The sequence below is a fragment of the Otolemur garnettii genome, unplaced genomic scaffold, assembly GCF_000181295.1.
Source record: "Otolemur garnettii isolate 467f Iridium unplaced genomic scaffold, OtoGar3 scaffold00001, whole genome shotgun sequence".
NCBI classification, from domain to species: Eukaryota; Metazoa; Chordata; class Mammalia; order Primates; family Galagidae; genus Otolemur; species Otolemur garnettii.
Window position 1 is genome coordinate 29,318,454 of NW_003852396.1, and position 18,259 is coordinate 29,336,712.

General features: G+C 35.0%; 1 protein-coding gene across 4 annotated transcripts in view; it reads left to right on the plus strand.

The window, feature by feature from the left end:
• The window catches only part of FCHSD2 (FCH and double SH3 domains 2), a 274,562-nt gene that overhangs the window by 114,070 nt on the left and 142,233 nt on the right, over positions 1-18,259 (plus strand). For all 4 annotated transcript variants that reach the window (XM_003780920.2, XM_023509932.1, XM_023509945.1 and 1 more), the window contains one exon: positions 11,902-11,978. In XM_003780920.2, the coding sequence (XP_003780968.1) occupies positions 11,902-11,978 (77 nt within the window). The remainder of the gene's footprint in view (positions 1-11,901; positions 11,979-18,259) is intronic.

An 18,259-nucleotide genomic window follows, 5' to 3' on the forward strand; every position in this document is an offset into this window, starting at 1 on the left:
TGAAAGCCCGTCATTCAGAGCAGGCCATCTTCAAGGCATGAGGATTTAAACACGTTTTTGAGGGGTGAGTAGCTATACAAGTTATTTGGAATTCTATATGAGAGATTCATCTGTATTTATTTATTTATATCAGAATGGACCGGACATGGTGGCTCACAGCTATAATCCTAGTATTCTGGGAGGCCAAGGCCGGTAGATTACTTGAGCTCAGAAGTTTAAGACCAACCTGAGCAAGAGTAAGACCCTGTCTCCACTGAAAAAGAAAAAATAGCTGGGCGTGGTGGTGGGCATCTGTATTCCCAGCTATTCCAGAGGCTGAGGCCAGAGGATGGCTTGAGCCTAGGAGTTTGAGGTTTCTGTGAGCTATGATGCCATAGACCTCTACCCAGGATGACAGTGAGATTCTGTCTCCAAAAAAAATGGAATCATGGGTATTTACTTTATACTTTGGATTGGGTCATAATCCAGTACTACTTTTTTTTATAGTTTAAATTGTTCTGTTCTTGTCCATTGGGAGGTCTAGGTTGGCTTTAGGATGTTTGACAGGTCCTCATTTTTTGTTTGTTTTTGCTTTGTGTGTGTGTGTGTATATATATACTTCCTTACCTTGTGGCATTACAAGATGCTACAGGCTTATTTTGTGTATTTCCTACCGTAGTTCTAGAATCAGCTTTTTCTCTAAGGTGACCTGATTCTTTTTATTGGAGAATGATATTAGAAACCAAGATCTGGGTGCAGGATGTGTTAGTTGCTATTGGAGTGCCATTGTTTCTAGGCCTTTTCAGTGGACAGAGCTAGAAGATTTATACATTTATACTAAGCCACAGATACACACCTATCTGTAATTATTTTTGTGTATACATTGAATTAAATGTCTCTGACTCTAATTCATCCCAAAATGGCTCATTCTCATTTCTCTCTTTTGCTTACCTATAACTCCCACTGTCTAATGTTGAGCAACTGACTCTCACTGTCTGTCATGTATTTATTTAATTTGTTTATACAAAGTAAAAATAAAATTATTAAAATTATAATAAGTCACATTTGACTTCTGTAATTACAAGAGGTGCTCAAATGTGACTGGTATTCATCTTTTGTTATATTGAGTATTACAAATTTAATAAAGTTTTTTCCTTTCTTAAAATGTATATATCTTTTTTTGGTATGATTTTATATATATACATATACACCATGTTTCAGAATTGTTAACCTGTACCCAGTGAGAAATAATTTTATCAACTTGTGTACAGTGTTTATATATAGTTCCTTTTTGTTTATAATTAGTTCCTTATAGTCTTATAATTTCTACTCAAAATATTGTTTTCCAAAGTTACTTTGGTCAGTTTATAAAAATACTGTTTTACAGAGTTACAGAATTTACCCCTTTCACCCTCCACACTCATCTGTGAAATTATATCATACATTTAGATTCATTTGTCATAGTCTGCATTCTATCCCAAGTTCTGCCAACCTCCTGGTTGAACTTTTTAAAATTAACATATATTAAGAATCATTCTTTGTGTTGTGAAGCTCTGTGAATCTTGACATATTGTAGTATTATGTATCCACTACTATAAATATACATATATATATATACACATATATACATATATACACATATATATATATTAGACCACCACCCTTAAAATTGTCTATACTTCCCCAAGTCAAACATTTCCACCTCTCCAAACCCCTCACAGTCATTGGTCTGTTTTTGTTTTCGATAAATTAGTCTTTTCCAGAATGTATTATGAATTGAATAATACAGAGTGTAACCTTTCAATTGGGCTTCTTTGACTTAGCAAAATGCAGTCAAAGATTCATCCAATTTAAGTGAATTAATAGTTTATTTTTTTAATTACAAAATAGCGTTTCATTGTAATAATCTACCATAGTTTGTGCATTCACCTACCAAAGGACATCTTGGTTGTGTTAGTGGGGAAAAACTTAAACTTTATAAAATAGTTTAAAGGGGTTTATTCTGAGCTAAGTGTGTGTGACCTTGGCCTGGGAAAACAAACCCTCAAGAAGTCTTGAAAAAATGTGTCTCTGGTAGCCAAGTTACAGTTTGGTTGTTTTACATTAATGGAGATAGCAATTATACATAAAATCATAAATTAATACATGGAAGGTATACATTGGTTTGACCCGAAAAGGCAGGTCATCTTGATGTGGAAGCTTACAGGTTGTAGGTAGGTTTAAAGATTCTTTGATTTGTGATTGGTTAAAGTAATAAAACTTTGTCCTAAGGCTGGCAGTGCTTTAAGTTGAGATCTGGGAGTTTGTTAGAGACAAGCCACCTACCAAGACTCAAGTGATCTGTTAAGTATTTTTTTTTTTTTTGAGACAAAGCCTCACCCTTTTGCCCTGGGTAGAGTGCTGTGACATCACAGCTCACAGCAACCTCCATCTCCTGGGCTCAAGTGATTCTCTCACCTCCCAAGTAGCTGGGACTACAGGTGCCTGCCACAACGTGTGGCTATTTTGTGGTTGCAGCCATCATTGTTGTTTGGTGTGGTGGGCTGGATTTGAACCCGCCAGCTCAGGTGTATGTGGTTGGCACCTTAGCCACTTGAGCCACAGGCGCAGAGCCTTTTCTTTTCTTTCTTTCTTTCTTTCTTTTTTTTTTTTGAGACAGTCTCACTTTGTTGTCCCCAGTAGAGTACTGTGGTGTCAAGGCTCATAGCAACCTTCAACTCTTGGGCTTAAGCAGTCCTTCTGCCTCAGCTCCTGAGTAGCTAGGACTATAGGTGCCTACCATAACACCCAGCTATTTCCTTGTTGCAGTTGTCATTGTTGTTTAGCAGGCTCGTCTGGGTTCAAACACACCTGCCTTGGTGTATGTGGCCAGTGCCCTACCTACTGAGCTACGGGAGCTGCCCGTGTTAAGTATTATAAATTAGTGGCCTGCAGGTGTGATTTAACCTTTGCCTTGAGTGGCCTTAGGCCTGTTAATGATTTAGTGTATTATTGTTACAAAGAGTAACTCCAAAAGGGAGGAGGCACAAGGAGATTGTGCCTGTCTCTCCTTCTTCTCATGGCTGGAAACTCAGCTTTAAGGTTTTTCAAGGGTCCCTTTGGGCACCAGAGAGTTCAGTCAGCTGGGAGGGCTTAAGGTTTTATTTTAGTTCACTCTTGCTTCCAAATTTATGAATAAAGCTGCTAGAAACATTTGTGTTCGGAGTTTTGTGTGGAAATAAAATTTCAAATCAGTTGGCTTAAATACCTGGAATACAATTGCTGCCTTATGATGGGAAGTCTGTGTTTAACTTTATAAGAAATTTTCAAACTGTATCCCTATGTGGATGTACCATTTTGCAATTCCCATCAGCAATGAAGGAGAGTCCTATTATTCTGAATTCTCACTACCATTTGGTATTGCCAATTTTGTGAATTTTATCTACTCTAAGAGATATGTAGTGGTATGTCATTGTTTTAATCTGCTTTTCTATAATGACAGGAGATATTAAACATCTTTTCATGTACTTTTTTTGCCATCCATATATCTTTTAATTTTTTTTTTTTTTTTTTTTTTGCAGTTTTTGGCTAGGGCTGGGTTTGAACATGCCACCTCTGGCATATGGGGCCAGTGCCCCACTCCTTTGAGCCACAGGCACCTCTGGGGTCCATATATCTTCTTTGATGAAGGGTCTCTTCAGATCACTTACCCAATCTTTAAGCAGATTTTTTTTCTTACTGTTGAATTTTAAGTGTTCTTTGTGTATTTTGAATACAATCTTTTATCAGATATGTGATTTGCAAATATTTTTTCCAAGTGTGCAGTTTGTCTTTTTATTTTCTTTTCTGATGTTACATGTTAAAACCCTTTTTCAAAGATCAAGGAGATTTTCTTCCATGTTCTTTCTGCTTTCTAGTTTTGTGCTTTATATTTAGGTCTGTGAACCATTTTGAGTTAATTTTTGTGTAAGCTGTGAGGTGTGTGTCAAGGTGGACTCTTTCCATATAGTCATTTGTTCCAAGATTATTTGTTGAAAGACTACACTTTTGATACTGAATTGCCTTTGTTCCTTTGTGAAAAATCAGTTTGTTATTTCTGTATGGTTCTATTTCTGGGATCTCCCGTTTGTTCCATTGATCTATGTGTCTATTCTTTTGCTAATACCCTATCTTCATTCCTGCAGCTTTACAGTATGACTTGAGATCAGATAATGAAAGTCCTCCTTGTTATTATTTTTCATAATTGTTTTAGCTATTCTGCTGCCTACGATTCTTTATGTATTTCATTTTCTTTTATTTTATTTTTTACTTTTTGAAACAAGAGTCTTACTATGTTGTCCTCGGTAGAGTGCTGGGGCTTCATGGCTCACAGCAACCTCAACTCCTAGGCTCAAGCAATTCTCTGGTCTCAGCCTCCCAAGTAATTGGGACTACAGGTGCCCACCACAATGCCTGGCTATTTTTAGAGATGGGGATCTCACTCTTGCTCAGGCTGGTCTTGAACTTCTGAGCTCAAGCAATCTGCCCATCTTGGCCTCCCCAGTCCTTATGCATTTTAAAATCAGTTTGTTGATATCTACCAAAAAAGTTTCTTTGAATTTTTACTTAGATTGCATTCAATGTATAAATCAAATTGGCAATTGGTATTGTAACAATGTGAAGTCTTCCAATCCATTTACATGGAATATCTCTCCATTCATTTTGATATTCTTACATTTCTTTCATCATTTTCCACTTATAGATCCTGCACACATCTTTTAAAATTTATACCTAAATATTTCATTTTTTTAAAAAGTCAAATTCTAATTGTAGAATTATAGGCATATGGAAAAGCAACTGACTTTAGTGTATTGACCTTGTAATTATGCAGCCTTGCTAAACTCAATTTTTAGTTCCAGGAGTTTTTTTTTTTTTTTACAGATTCTTAGGGGTTTTTTGTATAGACAGTCATGTCATCTATGAATAAAGATAGCTTTGTTCTTGTTGTTGTTTTTCAATCTGTATGCCTTTATTTCTTTTTCTTGTCTTACTGTACTAGGTAGATCTTCCAGTAAAATGATGAAAATAAGTGGTCATAATAGAAGACATCTTTGTCTTATCCCTATCTTGGGGGGAAAGTAGTCACTCTCTATTAAAAGTATGATGTTATCTGTAGGGTCTTTGTATATATCTTTGGTTAAGGAAGTTTTCTACTACTTTTAGTTTTTTGAAAGTTTTGTCATGAATGATTGTTAAATGTTATATATTTTTTATTCTGTGTTTGTTCTTTAAATCAAATAGGATAGGTTAATTTTTATTTTTATAAAAGGGAAAAGGCTTAAATGTCTTTAATGTTTGATATAGATAACACATACAAGATTAATATTTCATCATGAATTAATAGAAAAATAGGTAAAAACAATTATGTAATTTAAAATAATATACTGATCAATAATTTTACCTTATACAGTTATATACCACACAGAATAGTTTCAAAACTTTGTTTAGGGTAGGAACAGTTTAAAAATACAGTAAAGATAAATACTGCATAATTTATATGTCTGATTAGTATACAACTTATGCAGTGGACTTGTTAATTTTATAAAAGATTATTTGCATAATGTTGAGAATTTCATGACAGAAAGGTACAGTTTATAAATAATATGGTTTCCTAAAATTTTAAGAGCCATCTGATGTCAAACCTTTAGTAAAATTTAAATATTAGTTTCTCCATATGCTGGGGGAAGAAATGGTTACAGACTAACCTGTGCCACACTCCTCTCGGTTTGCTGGAGTAAATAGGCCAAAGGTTAAGCCATCAGTCCATTTCCCAGTGTTGCTCTACAGTGGCTTTCTTTGTGTTTATTCAATTGTTAAAGCAATACAGCAAGGGTTATTGAGAAGTAAAACAAAGCAAGTCTAACATCAGACACTGAGGGCTTTTTTAAAACTTGGAATGGGATATTATTACATGTTTCAAAGAGTATATTGATAGTACATCTTTATGGAAACCACCACTCCAGAGCGAACTGTACTGCAAATCAAATCAACATTATGCACTAGTGATACTCAGGTGAATATAAATAAATATTAAATGTCTAGTGGACCAGTTTTAGAGAGTAATACTGTGAGCATAATTTAATTAAAAAACACTTTTTACTGTGGGCTGGGGGAGTGAATTAATAAAGACTTTTTTAAAAATTGTAAGCCATAGATTTATTTTCCTTAGCAAATTAGGGTGAGTTTATTTTTATATAAGTAAACCCTTTATTCATCAGATGTACCTTCAAGCATAACATAAAAGGAAAACCAGTTAATTTAAATATAGAATGCTTTCAGAGACACGAAATATTACTTACGACCTTCTTTAATGTCCACAGAGTATTTCTGAGCATCCATACAGATTAGATCTTGAACAGCTGGATGGAGCACACAGCAATCACGATTCCTGTTTCTGTGAACTAACTTGAATAAAGTCTTTCATCTAAAGATCTCATTGTTTGTCAATTTCATGAATACCTCATCTCATCTCTGAAGGGCTCATTCAGTTTAATACAGTTAAGCTTTGTGGTTTAGAGCTCTAGAAATTGCTATTACAATTTATAATGCACCAAAAGTTCATAAGTTAAAGTAATTTCACAGTTTCTTTAAAGAATTAGACAAAGTTCACTCTAAAATGATGCCTTTTGAAAAGACTTAATGATAACTTGGGATTCTAACTCAAACTTAACTAGGTGTAAATTGTATGATCTTAAGTAAATTATGTATCCTTTTACTGTCCAGTTTCTTTGTGATTATAATAAGGCCTCATGTAGAATTAGAAGGAATAAATGTGTGAAAGTGCTGGTTCAGTTCATTTGTTCTATATAAATTTAGAGTGTTGTCATTCTGCCTTACATCTTCCTCCTCATGAACTGAGGCTAATCTTATATCCCATGTTCTATAAACATTTTAGCAGTGATTAAACTAAAAAAGTCACTATTGTATTATTTAACTGTGATTAATTAAGAAAATATCAGATGATCTTTTCCTTGTGTCACAATTTATTATTTATTTGGCAGTACCCATGTATTGCCTGGCATTTCACATTGCATACTTCTTATTCCTCTTTACAGATAATGCATTCTTTGAATTTAGGGATATTGACTTATTTGAACCTTCACAAAAATTAATGTATAGTGCTTTCTAAGAGAATAAACTTCTGGGGTTTGTTGTTGTTATTATTGCTTTTGGAATATCCACATACATGTTCTCTTCTGATGGTGAGGATGGTCCAAAAAAATTAAAATATATATATGTGTGTATATCTATATCTATCTATCTATCTATTTTTTTAGGAGATAGGATCTTGCTCACTCTGTCAACCAGGTTAGAGTTCAGTGATGCAATCATAGTTACCATAACCAGGCCTCAAGTAATCCTCCTGCCTCAGCCTCCCAAGTAGCTAGGACTATAGAAACACACCACCACACTTAGCTTATTTTTTGTTTTGTTGGTAGAGATAAGAGTATCCATATGTTGCCTAGGCTGGTCTCAAACTCCTGGCTGTAAGCTCTACTCCCACCTCAGCCTTCCAAAGTGCTAGGATTATAGATGTGAACTACCACACCTGACTTTTACTATAATTTTACTAAGGAGCTTATTTATTAAATTAAAGTCACCTGATCAGAATATCAGTACTCTGGTATAGTTTTCTTTTTCCTTTGTGTATATGAAAATTAGCAACCAGAGAAGGTTTGTTCCAAACATTTCTAACTGAGAATGGCAAAAACACAAAAAGAGATGGGTATTGCACAATAGAAACAGAATAATGTAGGTGGCACTGATTAATGCAATCAGTGGGTATTATTGGCATCAACTAAATTCTACGCTCTCTGTCTGGGAATATAGTGATTTTTTTTTTTTAAAGGAATGGTAAGATCCCTACCTGATGGAGCTTTGAGTGAGTAAACAGACAAAAAATATTTTCTAACCCAGAAAGTAATAGTGTATAAGGAATATGAATAAATAGGTTTGTGTGTGTGAGAGAGTGTAACTGGGTAGAGGAAAAGCTATTTTGTATTCTGTGATTAGAAAAAGCCTTTAGAGAAAGACACAAAATAAAATCTGAAAGGTGAGGATTTGCCTAGATTGTGATCTCTGGTTTCTCTCTGAAAGGAATAAAGATTCCTTGGAGAACTAGCTATTTCAGGTCTAGGACAAGAACTGTAATATGTAATAGATCACAGTTTATTAGGGTCATGATATGGGAGCCAACTTCCTAAGCCATAGACTAGTGACTATAATTAATTGGAATGCATTTATTATTTAAAATACGTGAGTTCATAATGTTACCTTAAAAATGCATTGTTCATCTTTGGACCAAAACTGGACATCAGGTATTCGTCCTGGCTTTCTTGTAAGCACCATACCTCAGTATAACCAAATGGGTCAGGAGGCATAGTTCTTAACAGAATGTAGTTAATAAATGCAGAAAGAATGATAAAACTATTATACTTTAATGAAATAAAATTAATGATATTAAATACCTAGGCAGTGAAACTTTTCACTTTTCCCTATATATACTTTTTTTTTTAATTAGGAAATTTAAAAACCAGTTTAAAAGGAGGGTAAGAATTCAGCAAGTAGGAATGGAGTTGTTAGAAAATATTTCATGAAGTGAAATAGGCAGCAGTATGAACAAGGTGGAAAGTGAAAAAATACTGTACATATTCAGAGAAGACTTAGTAATCAGATTCCTCAAAGTATTATACAAGATATATTAAGTGGAGTATTGTAGATATGAATTCTCAGAATACCCAATACCTAGAAATAGTAAAACCAGATTATTGCGAAGTTCAGGAGGAACTTGAAATTCAAAGGAGCTTCTCTACAGTTCTTGCTACCCTTTGAATTCATTGAACTAAAATAGAGGCATTAAGTAATGGATTTAATTAAGTCAAATAGATTTGGTAACAGATCTGAACAGAAAGGTACCATGTATAGAGTGTGGCATCGATTTTACTTGAACAACTCATACTTAAAGCAGTCAATCTATTAATTAATGTTATTGTCCTTCATTTCAGCATTATATTCTTGTTAAAATTGCATGTATATGTACATATAAATGAATATCCCAACATTAATTATTTCTATAGCTACATTAGGCCTTGGTATACTGTTAGGGGACCTCATATATTCCTATCTAAAAGTAGTACATTTAGTGAACTCATTGTCCACAAAAGTGGCAAGCATATATATATTGGGTAAAGGCTAGTCCCTTCAATAAATAGTGCTGGGAAAACTGGATGTCCATATAGAGAAGAATTGATACTAGATCCTTATCTAATGCCATATACAAAAATCAAATCAAAATGGATTAAAGACTTACATCTAGGCTCAGTGCCCATAGCTCAGTGGTTAGGGTGCTGGCCACATACACTGGAGCTGGCGGGTTCGAACCCGACCCTAAACCTGTTGTTTAGGCCTGCTAAACAACAATGACAACTATAACAAAAAAATAACTGGGTGTGGTGGCTGGTGCCTGTAGTCCCAGCTACTTGGGAGGCTAAGTCAAGAGAATTGCTTAAGCCTAAGAGTTTGAGGTTGCTGTGAGCTGAGATGCCATGGAACTCTACCAAGGCCACATAGTGAGATTTTGGCTCAAAAAACAAAAAACAAAAAAACTTACATGTAAGCCAGAAACTAAGAAACTACTAAAAGAAAACATTGGCGAAATGCCCCCAGGACATTGGTATGGGCAATGATTTTTTGAGTAATACCTCAAAAGCACCAGCAACCAAAGCAAAATTAGACATTTGGGATCACATCAAGCTAAAAAGCTTTTACACAGCAAAGGAAACAGTCAACAAAATGAAGCAGTAATCCACAGAATGGAAGGAACTATTTGCAAACCATTCATCTGAGATCTGACAATTCAGTAGGAAAAAAATCAAATAATACAATTAAAAAATGAGCAAAAGATCTGAATAGACATTTCTCAAAAGAAGACATACAAATTGCCAATAAGTTCATGGAAAAATGCTCGACATCATTAGTCATCAGAGAAATGCAACTCAAAACGACAGCGAAATGTCATCTCACCCCAGTTAAAATGGCTTTTATCCAAAGGATAGGCAATAATGAGTGCTGACAAGGATGTAGAGAAAGGAGAACCTGCATATATATGGTTGGTGGGAATGTAAATTAGTGCAACCACTATGGAGAACACTAGATGTTTCCTCAAGAAACTAAACATAGAACTATCATATGACCCAACAATTCCATTGTTATGTATATATCCAAAAGAAAGAAAATCAGTATGTCAGAAAGCTATCTGCATGTCCATGTTTATCACAACACTACTGGCAATAGACAAGATTTAATATCAGCATAAGTGCCCATCAATGAATGAATGAATAAAGAAAATGTGCTATAACACACAATGAAATAATATTCAGCCATAGAAAAGAATGAAATTTTGTCATTTGCAACAACATGGATGGAACTGGAGATCATTATGTGAAGTGAAACAAGCCAGGCACAGAAAGACAAATTTCTCATATTCTCATTCATTCGTAGGAGCTAAATATTTAAAACACTTGATTTCATGAAGACAGAGAATAGAATGACGGTTGCCAGTAGCTGAGAAGGGGAGGAGGGAGCAGGGTATAAAGTGGGGATGGCTAAAGGATGCAAAAATATAGTTAGATAGAATAAAGAATATTTACATAACACAACAAAGTGTTTCTAGTCAACAGTAAGTTTTATGGTATACGTAAGAGTAGAACTGGAATATTCCTAACACAAAGAAATGATAAATAGTTGAAGTGAATAGATACCCTGATTGCACTGATTTGACATTGTAGGCTGTATTAAAATATCACATGTATCTCATAAATATATATACGCAACTATTATGTACCCATAATTAAAAATAATCAATTTTTTAAAAGTAATACAATATATAATTGGAATGTGTAGTTCAACCTCACTTCATAACAAAATGGTCTTCTCTATTCAAAGCCCTATATGTCTCAGCCCTACCTATTATAGACAAATATTCTGATTTATCTACATTGATGTTGTATATGGATAATAGCAAGTGAATATATTTCTTTTTAAACTAATTTTTTTCATTTGCAGTGACTTGTGCCATGGTATTATTTTAAAAAAAGCAAAAACCTTTAAAATCTGTCTTGAGAATTTCTAGAGTGGACTAGCACCAAGCTTTGTTCATTAATTATACAAGCCAATGTATATTTGCCCCAAATTGAATTTTTTTTTTTTTTTGGAGACCTTGTCACCCTTGGTAGAGTGCCATGGTGTCACAACTCACAGAAACCTCAAACTCTTGGACTCAAGTGATTCTCTTGCCGCAGCCTCCTTAGTAGCTGGGACAACAGGCACCCATCACAGTGCTTGGCAATATTTTGTTGTTGTTGCTCGTTCATTTGTTTATTTAGCAGGCTCAGGCCGGGTTGGAGCCCACCAGCCCCAGTGCATGTGGCCGGCGCCCTACCTGCTGAGTTATCGGCACTGAGCCAAATTGAATATTTTTGTATTCTCCTGGTGTATGAGAGTTTGGTTGCTGGGATTTATAAATGCAGTATGTGCCACAGCTGAGAAATTGTGGGAAACTGAGATGTCAAGCTATATAAGCAGAGCTCTGTGGAGATGGACAGCTGTGTTCCCTGTGATATGTCAGAGGTTGCTTGCTTTTATGGCTAGTGAAATAGTTTGGTGAAGTCAAAGACATATCAATTAAGTTTCAATTTTCTCATTGTTATTAATTTTTCCTAAAAATGGAAACTGGACAATAAAGAAAGTAAGTTGTAGTGTTCTATTTATCATTGGTTCTTTACTTCAGAATTAGATTTGGAAAAAAATTAAATTTGGGATTTTCTTAGTAATATATTTTAAGGAAAAGAGATTCCTTTATAACACGATACTTACTTTAGAAAAAAACATGTATTTTTTTAACAGGGGATCCAGAAGTTGGCTAGTCAATACCTGAAGAGAGATTGGCCTGGAATGAAAACTGATGATCGGAATGATTACAGGTAACTTACTAAGTAGTTTTTGCCAATTTTTTTTAAAAAATGGTTTCAATTAGAGCCATATCACATATAGATAATGTAATATTATAGTTGTTAAAAGAATTATTTCTTGGCTTGGCGCCTGTTGCTCAAGCGGCTAAGGCACCAGCCACATACACCTAAGGTGGCGGGTTCGAATCCAGCCCGGACTCGCCAAACAACAATAATGGCTGCAACCAAAAAATAGCCGGGCGTTGTGGCGGGCGCCTGTAGTCCCAGCTACTTGGGAGGTGGAGGCAGGAGACTCGCTTGAGCCCAGGAGTTGGAGGTTGCTGTGAGCAGTGAAGCCATGGCACTCTACCCAGGGGGACAGCTTGAGGCTCTGTCTCAAAAAAAAAAAAAAGAATTATTTCTTTCCTCTGCTGTGTTTTTAAACATAATATCAAAATTATTAAATTTTTAATGTTTCATAACATGTAGGTAATCTATGTAAAATAGATCATTTTCATGTGTTTAAGCAAAGATTATGATTTATCTAATTAATACTAACATAATGGGATTTAAAGAAGATAGATGACAATGTAATACAAATTGTGTTCTGAGTGACAAATGATGAAACACATTATTTCAACAAGTTTCTAAGTAAAATATTTTAAGGAAAAGAGCTTTCTTTTAGCACAATACTTATTTTAAAAATGTGTGTGCTTGCATAAATGAGGCGCTCAGAAGTTCACTAGTTATTATCCCACATGAATTTAAAGAAGGCAAATGACAATATAATAAAAATTGTGTCCTCAGTCACCCACTGATATCTTAAAAGTATTTGTAATTTTGTTTAGAATTTGATGTCTTCTTTGAGGTTAATTTGGAAGCATTTATAGTCTGTTGTGCTAAAGGTTGTACTTTATAGTCTGTTGTGCTAAGGGTTGTATTTAGTTGGAGGACACAAAAGTCAAAGACTTCAGAGTTTACAATCTGGTTGGAATTAAGACTAATATCCATGAAGCAATAGCAGAAAATCCAGGGTAATTAAGAGCTCAGTATTGAAGTACATAGTTTGGAGTCTGAATATGAAATCAAGCCATGGAATTGTCAGTGAAGACTGACATTATCAAAGAATTTCTTGAGAAAATGGCAATGGGGGTAGAAAACTAAAGGCTATACAGGAAACCCTAATAATTCTTCACAGTGGCGACCGATATCTTAGGAGAAGATGGCATAAAAGCTAGAACGTCTATAAGTGCAATAAATATTAAAACAAAAGAGGAAATAAAAATAAGATTTCCTTGTGGACTTTCCTGTATCTACAAAGTTCAGCTAAGGAGAAAGAAGAGATGAAATTCTAGGCAAAAAAGACAAAAAAAAAAAAAAAAAGACAAATAAAATATATTTTTGCAGTGAGAATGAGGATGATATGTTCAGTGTTGCTGGTATAAGGAAATTAGCCTAACCAAGAAAGAGATTGCTTGTTGTGTAGTGAAAAAGCATCCAACTTATAGAAAGCTATATTCCAAGTTTCTTTGAAATTCAGAGTTCAGTTTACCAAATAAATAAGGACAATAAATCTATTCTCCCTGGCTGGCTTATAAAACCTAATTTTAAACAGTGTTTTAAGCCAGCATTTTCTAAGTATTTACTATGTGCCAGATACTATGCCATGAAATTTAACTACTCTCCCATGATTATCAAAACAACCCTGTAATACGGTAGATAGAATTATTCTCATTTTTATATACCAGGAAACTGCATGCCAGGCTAAATGCCTTACTCAGGGTCACATAGCTATTTCAACTTTATTTTTTTATCATGAGATACATATGAAATGTCTACCCTATGCCAGCTGTTAAAGTAGACTTTAGGATTAGAAAGACTAGAAGATGTGATGTCTGGCCTTTAGGAGCATATAGGAGAAAACCACTATAAACAGCTGTGGTACTGGGTCATACATAGCAGAGGTCCTCTGAGACCATAAAAGAAAACCAAGGCTTATACAGCAGAGTTTTAAAGAATGTGCAGAAGTTTGCTAAAAGGAATTCTAAGCTGAAGTAACATCTTAAAGGCATGGAACATGAGAAGATATGAGTGTTAGTAATGAGCAATTCAGTATGGTTGGTGTGAAGTACATAGGTTGGAGGATAAGTGGAGTGGTGGAGATGGAGAATACACAGGTAGGCGTCATCAGGGACTTTTCATACCATGTTATAGAGTTTATTTTCTTTGTTTTTTTAATTCTTATAGCATAACTATGTACATTAATGCAATCATGAGGTACAGTGTGCTGTTTTCATATACATTTTAAAATACTCTCACCAAACTGGTTAACATAACCTTCATGTCATTCTCTTAGTCATTAAGTTAAGACATTCATACTCTGCTTTTAGAAAGATTCACTTGTACCCTTGTAAGATAAACCATATAGGTGACCCCACCAATCACCCTCCTTCCCCCCATCCACCTCCCTCACCTCCCCAATCCCACCCCCTTCCCATATTCTAAGGCTATAATTAGGTTATGACATTCCTATAAAAGCTATGAATTAGTTTCAAAATAGGACTGTGTACATTGGATACCTTTTCTTCCATTCTTGAGATACTTTACTGAGAAGAACATTTTCTAATTCCATCCGTATAAACATGAAGGAGGTAAAGTCTCTATCTTTCTTTAGGGCTGCATAGTATTCCATGTTGTACATATACCACAATTTATTGATCCATTCGTGGGTCAACGGGCATTTAGGCTTCTTCCATGACCTAGCAATTATAAATTGGGCTCTAATAAACATTCTGATACAAATATATTTGTTGTAATTCTTAGAGTTTATTTTCTTATTTGGAAGATAACAGAGGCATTGTAGAATTTACACAAGAGGAATGATGTGATCAGGTTCTCTTTAGTGATAGTATGAAGGTATATTAGAGGAGTGAAAGGAAAAATTTAGAAAGTAGAGAATTGCAGAAATTTTATCCCTTATCATCTCTTATTTGAACCATGGAAATTATAGTATAAATCAGGTTGCAGGGAAGATATCAGAGAATGAAGCTACAAAGACTTGCAAATGATTTAGCAAAATTTTACTTTTGTTTGTCAAATTTTTTCAGAGGCAAACTACACATATGGTTTTCTTGATATCTAAAATAGCTCTTGGCAAGGCACTTGATAAGTATTTACTGACTAAAAGAATGGGGTAGGAGGAGAGAAAGGGAGAGTTATACAGTGACTGCCAGGTTTTTCAATTTAGGCAACTGAGAGGACAATGGTGCCATTGTGGAAAAAGATAGTAGATTGAGGTTAAGAATGTCAGTTGCCAGCGTTTCTGTTTGTTTGTTTGTTTTTATTCACAGCTTATTGAACTTTCAGTCATTTTGAGTTTCCCATTTGATTTTTTTCTATTTATATTTGCATTGGTACTTTTAAAAATCTTATCCAAGTAATACATGCTTTGGATTAAGTAGGACATGGTACGAAAAAGTATAAAAAGTATAAAGTCCAGCTTTATCACGTCTCCACTTCCCTAGAGTAATTGCTGTTAAAAGCATATGATCTTTTCTTTCATATTTTTTTCTGTGTAACTCATACGTGAACATAGACAGTTTGCTGTTTTTAACAGAACTGCAATAATTATTTACATATGTTCCTGTAACATACCCCCACAGTTAAAGAGTCTATTCTAGACATCCTTTCATGTCAGTAGGTTCAGATCACCCATTTTTTTAGTGGCTGCTTTTGTTCACTGCCCCAGTATGGATAAACTGTGGTTTTGTTATCCATTTCCTTGTTTGTAGTTGTTTAGTTTATTACTATTACAAATAAGGCTGCAGTGAATAACTCCTGAACCTACATAGGTTTGCACACTGTGAGTATATTTGTTGGCTAAATTGTTAGAGGAGGCAATACTGGGTCAATTGGTTTATATATGTACATTTAAAATGTTGATATTGGAAACAGTTCTGCATAAATTCTATCAATATATTTTACATTCCTTCTGACATAATTGAAAATTACTCATTTTTATTTGTTCCAGTGCCTGTGATCAGTCTTTTAAATGGTTTGCGAATCTGAGGATATGTACACCATTTAATTTCATTAAATTACCCTAATTTGCCTGGAAACTAGAATTCTACAAAACTACTTTCTCTTGGACTTTTTTTATTTTAAATCTTTGAAGACAAGATTTAAGCATTTAAGGATTTCCATTCCTTTCTATGTAAGTGTTTCTTAAAGTTCCTTCAGTTCTCTTGTCACTCTACTGACTAATCTTTTTTTTTTCCTCTCTCTCTTTTCTTCTTCTGACTGATCTTACCTGCTAATGATCATATATTTTTATTAACTTTTCAGCTTGAGGATACAAAGTCAGCTGCTCTCAACTCAACTTCTTTCTAGAACTATTCTTTTCATATGTGGAGTATTAAGTACCATGTTTCCCCGAAAATAAGACCTACCCAGAAAATAAGCCCTAGCAGGATTTCTATGCATTTGTTAAATATAAGCCCTACCCTGATAATAAGACCTAGTGATGGGTGTGGCTATGCAGTGTACCTGCCTAGCCATGCCATGCATTTTGGTGCGGAAAGGAAGACATCCCCTGAAAATAAGCCCTAGTGTGTCTTCTTGAGAAAAAATAAATATAAGACAGTGTCTTATTTTCAGGGAAACACGGTAGCTATTTCTCTGCCGGTGACCTCTTTCTCTCACAATTTCCATTTGCTCCAATGCCAGAAACTATATTTTTATTTCTATAGAATAGGCTTATTGTCACCCTCCTGCTGGAAAATCTATTGTTTCTCCTTGCCAATAGGTGCCAATTTCTTTGTATGGTATTTAAAGTCAGGAAGAAACCTAGCTTCAAGTTACCTTTCTCTCTTCATCTATATCCATATCTCTTCCTTCCATCTTTGGCACACATAGTCCCAGCTACTTGGGAGGCTGAGACAAGAGAATCACTTGAGTCCAAGAGTTTGAGGTTGCTGTGAGCTATGACACCACAGTACTCTACCGAGGGTGACAAAGTAAATAAATAAATACACAAGTGAATAATTAAACATACATGTCCACTGGTGATAAAGACCAGTAACCCTAGTAAAGAGAATAGAGAGTACCAAGAAGCAATGACATTGCAATTGCTTTACTGTAGAGCATAGACATTAGGGGCGACAAGGCAGAAACAGAGGGTAGCTAGGAGAATCTTGGAATAATCTAGACACAAAGTGTGATAGTGGCTCAAAACAGGGTGGTCACAGTGAAGGAGCTAGGCAGTAATCAAATTCCAAACAGAATTTCTTAATGGTACAGATGTGGGATGTAAGAGGAAAAAAGGAATCAATGTTGATTCTAGGGTTTTTGTCTTGAGCAACTAGAAAGTTTGAGTAGCTGTCAATGAGATAGGCTAGACTGCCAGAACATATTTTAGGAAAATAAGAAACTTTGCTTTGAACATGTTGAGTTTATGATGCCTAACAAATATCCAAATTAGATATGTTAAATAGGCAGTTGGAGGTTGGGAAAGATATCTGGGTGGGAATTAAAAGTTCATGAATAGTCTACATATTGATAGTCTTTAAAGCCATGAGAACAGATGAGCTCATCTAAAGAGAGAAGAGAAGAAACCTGGGGTCTGACTCTGGGGCACTCCAGCATTTACAAGGCAGTGAAATGAAGAAGAACCAATAAAGGTAGGAGTAGACTAAGAGAGAATGATGTGGAAGTCAAGTGAAGAGAGCAGTTCAAGAAGGGTAAACTAGGTCAGTGCTACTACTATGTTGAATAATAGGACCAAGATTGGAATTAACTATTGGGATTAACCATAAGGAGGTCTTTAATAATGTTGGAAAGCAATTTCAAAAGATGAATAGATAGCTGAAGTCTGATTTGAATGGATCAAAAGACACCAGGAAGATAAAACATGGAAACAGTAATTTCAGACAATTCTTTGAAGGAGTTTTGTGTGAAAGGGGGCAGATATTAGGGTGGTTCTGGAGAGAAATAGAGGGTTGATGGGGAGTTATATTTTTCTAAATGGAAACATAGCATATTTATTTGCTCACGAGAATGATCTAGTAGAAGAGGAAAAATTGTCATTGTAGGAGATGTCTGGATTGACATTCTTGAGCAAGTGGTTATATAATGTAGTGTGAAATGTGAAGGATTGGCCCTTAGAGCATGGGTGGTTAATGCAAGTAATAGGAGGAATGGCAGAATGTGTGGGTGCAAAGACAGGGAGATTGGCAGAGTGGTGGGAACATGTGGATGTTGCCTTCTGATAGCTTCATTGTTAGCTGAAAGTGTGGTGATACTAGATTTTTAAGAAG